The sequence below is a fragment of the Castanea sativa genome, chromosome 9, assembly GCF_040712315.1.
Source record: "Castanea sativa cultivar Marrone di Chiusa Pesio chromosome 9, ASM4071231v1".
NCBI classification, from domain to species: Eukaryota; Viridiplantae; Streptophyta; class Magnoliopsida; order Fagales; family Fagaceae; genus Castanea; species Castanea sativa.
The window spans coordinates 10,420,086-10,428,020 of NC_134021.1; the positions used below are offsets into that span (position 1 = coordinate 10,420,086).

The window sequence follows — 7,935 nt, forward strand, 5'->3', positions numbered from 1 at the left end:
TTGTAACACTAAAAGTTGTATTAAAATTCATTTTCAACAGTTTTTACATGTAAGCTGCTTAAGAAATTCTGGTCCTCACTAAAGTAAAAATTACATAAAAAAAAGAACATGGCAAGATTAACGTTTTTGTAAGCCCAATGAGCATCAGTTCCAGAGAAGAGTGTATACACTGAAGCCATGTTAGCATGGCCGCTATTGCTAAGAGAGGCAACTGGAGACGCCGAAGCTTCCATTCTTCATCGTTCTTCAGGAAAAACTTTAGCAGACAACCATTGATACAAAGCTTGGCTGATGATAATAAAACAAAGGGTTCCTTACAGTTTTGATCACAAGTTTAACCATGACCCTACTTAGCAGCTCCTGAACTGTTTGTTGTCATGAAGGATTCCCCACAACCACACTGCCCTTTAGAGTTTGGATTGATAAATACGAACTCAGATCTGACCAAAAAAGGATATACAATACAATTATGTGCAAACTCAGAGATACAACAGTAATAGGACAAAAGCTAATAAAGCCGACACAAAATTAAGCACAACGGAATTGTCATTCTTGTTAGTACTTGTAGCATAACTGATAAAGGATTTCAAACAGTTTAGAAATAGAGATATTAATTCAGGTCACATCCATGGGCTCTTTCTAATGCAGATTGAACTACCAAGGTCCTAAATTGTAGAGAAACCCAGTGACCACAACCTCTGGCTTGCATGTGTAACTGGTATTCAAATCAAAAGGATAAATGACAAGTTATGTATCCCACAAGACATACCTCTATGATTTGCAGACAGTATTAAGTATTGCATCAAAGCATACATAACCAATTAAAGAGGGAATGAAAGGGGCCTGGGGGATATTAACCATCAAAAAAAGCTATTTAACATCAGAATGGTTGGTGGGGATGATAGATGGTTGTAGTGCTGCATCATCAGCATTTGTGGCAGAAAAATAGCATGGGTGATAAAAGCCAGAAGAGAAGGCTGGTTATCATATTCATGACAATTCAGGTATCATTCAATGTCATCTTGAAGAGATGCAGAGTATGGTGATCATAGCATCAATCTTGGATCTCTTGGTCATGTATGAGGTGGCCATGGCATGCTGTCATGGTTAGTGGTGGTGCACTGGCAATGGATGGTAGTTCTGGTAAGAGTCCCTTACAAAGTAGCTTCTTGGAGTAGGGTAATGAAGAAAGAAAATAATGAAAATACCAAGCTTATATAAATGGCAATGGCAGCAGTATTTAATCCTAGATTATTATATAATGGTTTTTTTTTACCATTCAGCTCCTCTCAAATTAGAGAATTCACCTTCCCTGGAAATTTCAAGGAATTTGAAGGCATATTTTCCTACAATCAGTTTGCCTGTGTTAGTACTCAATTCCATTCTGACATCAGGTACCCTATGTCCAGACCAAAACAATAAATGAAAAACTAGAAGAATTTGAAGAGTATTTCCAGTTCCAGAACAGCAGAAGCTCAGTCAATGCAGGCACAATCTAGGGAGTAGCTAAGAAGAGCTTATTTTGATTTTGTGGAATCATGATTCAGATCCAAATATACTCCAACAAAAGAAGATGGGGGCCAAATTAGGATACACCCATGTTTTCCTATTAAATATTTAATGTCTACAATGTTTTAAACACCCCCCACACCCCCAAACAGGGAAAAAAAAAAAAGAAAAAAAGAAGAAGAAGAAGAAGAAGAAGAAGACATAAAGAAGTCAAGAGCAAGGGAAAAAAAGGGTACCTGAGTTTGTCGTCCACAAAATCCATCTTGGTCCCAATTACATGCATGAGGGCCTTTGGATCTATTAGTATCTTTACACCCTTGTCCTCAACCAATTCATCAAACTTCCCTTTCTCATCTATCATATTGACATGCAGTATAAAATTAAGAATAAGTTCAACAAAATACTCAAGGAAAAAAAAAAAGGATGATTAGTTCAAGCAATCATATATAACACCTTCTAGCATAACAATCAAAAAGAATGGTTAGTAGAATAAAACAAACGTCTGTATTGCTGCAATTTTTCATGATATTATGTAGCTCATCAGCATGCATAATCATCTAGATAATTTTCTAGTGACTCTTAGCATGCTTTTCACAGTATGATTTCAGATTTGCATCCATTGGCAAGAAAGATTGAGAACAAGTTTGACCTTAAATATGGATTCAAATAATTTATACAATTTCTTCCTCTGTGTCTTTGTGGTTCTCTGTGGGTTCTCATATGAAATAAAGAACATGAAAAACAAAGAAACAATAAGTGTAGAACTATAATAAGGCATATAGGAAAGGAACAATGAAAATAACTGATACTGATCCTCAATCTAAGCACCATACACCGTCTTACTTTTGCCTCTGTTTGAACTGAAGAGCTGCATTAGTCCGCTCTGCAGCTCCAGTTATTCAAGAGGCAACCTTCTGTTCTTAAAAAAAATATATGCTGAAGTAGATTATGTCCTAAGACTGCTTGGAGGACAATTGACAAAGAACCAAAAGTCCCCTCAAAAGACTTAAGAAGAACAATAACGATCCATTAATCTTTGCCTCCTAACTAAGCCAGTATGGCACATGATAACCCATATGGCTACTCAAAGAGGCAGTGAGTTTTAGAAGAAAAAAAATTGGCGAGTTGCTAAAGTGATGACATGAGTTTATATTTAGAGCTGTATTTTCATATTAAACAATATCACATGGGGGGTTTTGTGTTAAACAATTAACGGTTTTACACATAAAACAATACCGCAGGTGGGTTAAGTGTTACACTCAAAACCTCATGTGGATTCTGTGTTTTTAGAACAAAAAGCAAACTGCAAGAGGTTTTTTGTATTTTTCCTAAGAAAAATGGTAAACACCCAGTGAAAAATTATTTAAGAGTTTGTGATTTATCATCTATTTTAATCTCTTAGAAACCTAGCAATTCTGCCTATTAAAACCCATAAGAGAAGCCACATGAGATCAAAGATTGTTCAAGTAATGCCAAACCTCTAAGTGATCCTTAGTAATGGTTTTGCAATCTTTTAAGAACTCAACATTAGTGGAACCTGAATACATGATCTCACTCACACTACATGGTTATTTTTTTCATGTGCCTGGGGGATTGCCATTTACCAATCTTGTTGAATTGTGGCACTGCAAATGTCAATTTTAGTAACCATGGTCTAGGTCTAGTAAAAAACAATTAAATCAAACCCAATTTATAATAGCGATTTCCAACATATCCAACCCTTGAAATTTTCATTATTATTATTATTATTAATTTTTATATATGTAACATACAAATTCAAATCTAAAATTACATAACATGTAAAAGTATCGCAAAATTGAAAGGGCAAAAAAGGCATGTGAGATTAAAAAACTAAGATCAAAGAGGTAAGAGCCACCTGAGTAGTTGAGGGTGTAGGATAAGCCGTTACAGCCGCGTGCTTTAACGCCCAATTTGAGAAAGGGTCGCTGGCGCTGCTGTAGCAGGTGGCGTATTCTAGCGGCGGCGGCGTCCGTTAAGTTCAGGACTTGCCGCCTCGCCACGTGTCCCATCTTCTCTGCCACCATTTTAGAAGCCATGAAAATATTGAAATCTACGCTCTGTTTGTTTCGATGTAAAATACTTAGGAAATCATTTGAAAGTATTTGTTTCCTGGTAAAATGGAAAAAGAAAATCTTCAATTAGAAACAACCCAAACTCAAAATTCTCACCAACCTATGTTGAAATTCTCAAATTTTAAATGCAACCGTGAATCAAAACACCCAAACTCAAATTAGCTATGAAAAAAAAGACACAGATTTGCACAACAAAAAAAACCAAATCTATAAAAACACAGATTTGCCAACCAAAAAAAAAAAAAAACCCAAATCTGCAAGTATGCCGGTGGAGTTCTACAGAATTTTTGTGAGACAGGGCCTAGGTAGAGATTTGTACAAAACAAACCCAAATCTATAGGGCCTAGGAAGAAAAAAAAAGAAAGAAAGAAAAAAACCCAGATCACCAAACATAAATTGCAATTCCAATGCTTGAGTTTCAGTGGAGAGACGCTGATTTTTGCGACATCGACAGGGCCTACCGGTGAAGAAGAAGAATGGTGTTTGACAGTGGGTATTGAGCTTCGATTCTCGCGGTTTGTCAAAATGGGTTGAGGTTTGAGATTGTCCTCACACACAGCGGTCGCCGGAGTTGTCGCCAGAGATGAGTGTAGTGGGCGGCGTTGTAGGTGGTGCTCTTGCTAGTGGGTGCTCTAGGTCTGGCTTGGGTGAGAGTTGTGCAGTGGCTGGACTGTGATGTCTACACACGAGAGATTGCAAAATGTAAAATGATTGCAAAATGTAAAATGTTTTGTAAAATATTTTTCTTCTTTTTTCCTTAATTTTACTGTTTGACTGGAAAATATTTTATATTTGTTCAGATTTTACAATAAAACAAACACAGTAAAATATATAAAATATTTTTTTGAAAACATTTTACTTCGAAACAAACAGAGCGCTAATAAAAGAAAAAAAAAAATCTGAATTCACAAAATTTAAGCAAAAAAATTGTTCTCTCTAAATCCCAAACCCAATTTTAAATTCCCATCAAGGGCAATTTCGTCAATTCACTCCTAACCTCCCAGAACCAGAAGTTTCAAGAAGTATTACCGTGAGATAGCTATTTCACCAACCTGTGACTCCATCACTGCCCGCAAAAATAACTAACTACCCGCCAGTCCAACAGAGTCCAAGTCAATCTTCTACCGTCCAAAATTTCTGATCAACTCCATCAAAAAGATCAACGACCAGTATATAAGCAAGAAAAGCTAACAGCTTTTCCCTCCTAAATATTCAAGCTCTTCAAAATCTCAATCTCACAGAGAAATCCATGGCTTGTAGAGTAAGAACGAGTTTCTTGGTTCTGATACTGGTTGCTCTTCCAGCTTCGGTATTCGGGATTCAGACTATGAGATATGCACCTTTCATGGAGGTAAAGCGAGATGGGGAGTACAAGGAAGGCGATTACATTCCTCTCTTCGTCGGCAAAGCTTATCCTAATGAAGGAGATGATCCATGGTAATGTGAATTTGAATGTTTTTTTTTTTTTTTCTAATTCTTTTGATTTGGTTGTAAAATTTCTATCATTCTCTATGTTTTGAGCTTTTTAACTTTGGTTGCTAAGAGTTTTTATCTATTGAAGCCGGAGATGAAAAAGTAAAGTAAAGTGTGCACTTTGATTTTAGGTCTCAATGTTTTGATTTTGTTTAAGAAATCTTTAAATTTCTTTAGAAAATAATCATTTGTTTGTTGTTAGATTAGATCGTTATTGTTAGTGAGCATCAAAGGTGTTTGATTTTGTTCTCAAAGTTTGTGTATACATTTTGTGAATCCCTAATATAATTAAAAGAAAAAAAAAACTTTCAACTCAATCTTTTAAGTCGGTTATAATATTTTGAGCTTTTAACAGGAGAGAAAAAATTTTCTTTAAAATAATGCTTTTTTTTTTTCTTTTTTGGGACCTCCTTATGACTTTGATGCATCTCTGTTTGTATATTAATTTGTAATATTTTTTTTTTCAATTGCAGTGAGGCATATTCGTATTTTGATTTGCCATTCTGCCCTCCTGGAGGTAAGAATTACTTTCTTGGTTTGTGAACTTAGTTTTACAATTTGCACATATTTTTCTAACCGATATTGATCACGATGTATAGATCCAATACCCAACAGAAAGAAATCGTTTGAAGAAGTTATAGCAGGGGATTGCTATGTGAACACTGGGTATGAATTGAGGTTCAAGACGGAAACAAAGAAGAGACCCCTTTGTGAGAAAATTCTGACGAGAGAAGAAGTTGCGAAAGTTAAAGCTGCCATTGAAAATAAAACTGTGTACGGGATGTACTTTGATAACATTCTCTTCAAAATGCAAGTTGGAGAAAAGAGTTCAACTTCCTACGATCCTATGCATTATATTTTCAATCACCTGGACTTTCATATCCTTTACTTAGAAAACAAAGTCAAATACATATATGTTATTGATGACTACGATATTGCTGAGGATATATCTAAGGACAAGGAAATCTATGTCAACTTCACGTATTCGGTCTCCTGGGAAGATTTTGAATATCTAGAGTTATATTTGGACCAACAAATAAGTATTCTGTCTTCGGTCAGTGAGTCGTCGGAGAAAGTTGGGGGAGACGATCCTATGCCTTATGCTACAAATATAGTCATTTGCGCCTGGCTTCTGTTGCTTTGTATGGTGATTGTGACATACCTTAGAAAGTATTTTACTCGGTATCTCTCCATTCCTTATGTTTGTATAGTTCCATTCAAGCTGGCCATTGTATTCACCTAATGATGATCAAATCAACTTCTACAGGAGGAATGCTTTTCAAGCTGAAATGATGACCAAAGCAACAGGGCTTGTTCTTCCAAGTCGTATTCATGGTTATAGGTGCAGGTGTCCTCCGTACTCGTCCCTACTTGGGGCCATTCTGGGTGTTGGAACTCAACTCTTCATTATGTAAGCCATATCTGCCACATGTTTGTTAATTCAATTTTTCCCCTCCAATTCTGAATTCTAGCTTCTTTGGTTGGAAAGTCTATAGCTATTTTGGGTTTTTTTTGGTCCAATTTTATTTTGAAAAATGTTGTCACATGTCACTTAAGAATTCCATTTGCAGAATTTGCATCCTCTTCCTTTTGGCTGTATGTACTGGTCGCCGCTTTCCCTGCAATCATGAGAGCTTGTATACTTGGATCATCACAAGTTATGTTCTCACATCATTGGTTTCTGGGTACAAGGCTGCTTCATTCCACTCTAGTTTCACAAGAAGTAGATGGGTAATACAGTAGTTGTAATTAACGTATACAGTATCACAGTAGTTTCTGTATTAAAGTCATTAGAGTTCAGGTTTTTAATTATGTGGCGAATGATTTTTCTTGCAGAGAGAATGTGTTTTACAAACTGGGGCCTTGTACTTTGTTCCAATGTTCATAACAGGTCTTGCCATAATTACATTAAAGGCGATCACAACAGGGGTGTCACTTCCGCACTACTGGTATACTTATCTTTGGAAAATCATTTCGTTACCCCTCTCTTTTGGAATCCTAACTTTGGGTGGCAGATTGGGGCAGTCTTCCCTAAAAGAATCTGAAATAACTTGTTCCACCATACACTTTCAAAGTGAGATTCGTAATCAGGCTTGGTACATGAAGACACCTGCTCACATGTTCTTTGGGGGCCTTTTGCCTTTCTGCATGATCTTCTTCATGATGAATGATATCTATGCAAGCTTGTACAATTTGAAAGTCTGTGGTGCATTTAGTACCATGTTTACGGCCTTCCTTGTTGTCATAATACTGACTGTGTTGGTGGGAATGGGCTGTACACACTATCAGCTGTCCAAGCAAGATAACCAATGGTGGTGGAGGTAATTCTCTTACAATTCCAATAAAAACTATAAATTTCACAACTTTTTCACATTTGAGGTGGAAGATTCCCAAATCATGCTTTCTAGCTTTTGTTCATAACTTGATGAAAAATCTAATCTCTTCTCACCCAATATCTATCTATCCATTGATCTAAGTTTATACGCAATGCAGATCTGTGTTTCGTGGGGGATCAATTGCCATTTTTATGTTTGCGTATGGCCTTTACTTCTATGCAAGAGCAAGCGCTAGAATTTCAATGAACCTGCTACAGTTCCTGGGCTACAATGCTTGCATATTCTATGCTGTCTTCTTGATACTTGGAACCATTGGCTTCTATGCTTCATCAATTATTTCCAAACGTGTACACCGAGGTCTAAAAGAGTTGTGACCAGGAAACTCAATTCAATAGTATCTGTGGGATTATATGAGCTGTGCTTTGCTTAAGTGATTAGTACTGGAAGTTAGCCTTGGCAGCTGAGTTGGCATTATTGTCAGTCATTAGTTCGGATGTGTATTGGGAAGGGAATTGTACTATAAG

At 36.5% G+C, this 7,935-nt stretch overlaps 2 protein-coding genes and 1 non-coding gene across 3 annotated transcripts; 1 reads left to right on the forward strand and 2 right to left on the reverse strand.

Annotated features, from left to right (window-relative positions):
• On the reverse strand, positions 1–4,307 carry LOC142611454 (iron-sulfur assembly protein IscA-like 1, mitochondrial). The gene is made up of 4 exons (XM_075783574.1): positions 4,064–4,307; positions 3,386–3,639; positions 1,746–1,863; positions 1–440 (listed from the first exon to the last, which is right to left on the reverse strand). The coding sequence occupies exons 2-4, from the start codon at positions 3,564–3,566 to the stop codon at positions 347–349; spliced, it is 393 nt and encodes a 130-aa protein (XP_075639689.1). The 5' UTR covers positions 3,567–3,639; positions 4,064–4,307; the 3' UTR covers positions 1–346.
• Positions 2,456–2,567, reverse strand: LOC142611479 (small nucleolar RNA U19). Its single transcript, XR_012840062.1, has one exon. It is a non-coding gene; the product is annotated as a small nucleolar RNA U19 (small nucleolar RNA).
• A 544-nt stretch (positions 4,308–4,851) lies between the features above and the next one.
• On the forward strand, positions 4,852–7,935 carry LOC142611353 (transmembrane 9 superfamily member 4-like). Its single transcript, XM_075783462.1, has 7 exons — positions 4,852–5,039; positions 5,549–5,592; positions 5,675–6,257; positions 6,343–6,486; positions 6,647–6,806; positions 6,912–7,396; positions 7,569–7,935. Exons 1-7 carry the CDS (start codon positions 4,852–4,854, stop codon positions 7,783–7,785), a joined length of 1,821 nt encoding a protein of 606 aa, XP_075639577.1. The 3' UTR covers positions 7,786–7,935.

Excerpts from the sequence above, each read along its gene's own strand:
- LOC142611454 (XM_075783574.1), bottom strand. The coding sequence starts at position 3,566 with ATGGCTTCTAAAATGGTGGCAGAGAAGATGGGACACGTGGCGAGGCGG. Across the intron at positions 1,864-3,385 it reads CTACACCCTCAACTACTCAG|ATGAGAAAGGGAAGTTTGAT; the intron begins GTGGCTCTTACC and ends TCAATATGATAG. Across the intron at positions 441-1,745 it reads TTTGTGGACGACAAACTCAG|ATCTGAGTTCGTATTTATCA; the intron begins GTACCCTTTTTT and ends TTTTTTGGTCAG.
- LOC142611353 (XM_075783462.1), top strand. The coding sequence starts at position 4,852 with ATGGCTTGTAGAGTAAGAACGAGTTTCTTGGTTCTGATACTGGTTGCT. Across the intron at positions 6,258-6,342 it reads CTTAGAAAGTATTTTACTCG|GAGGAATGCTTTTCAAGCTG; the intron begins GTATCTCTCCAT and ends CAACTTCTACAG. Across the intron at positions 6,487-6,646 it reads GGAACTCAACTCTTCATTAT|AATTTGCATCCTCTTCCTTT; the intron begins GTAAGCCATATC and ends TTCCATTTGCAG.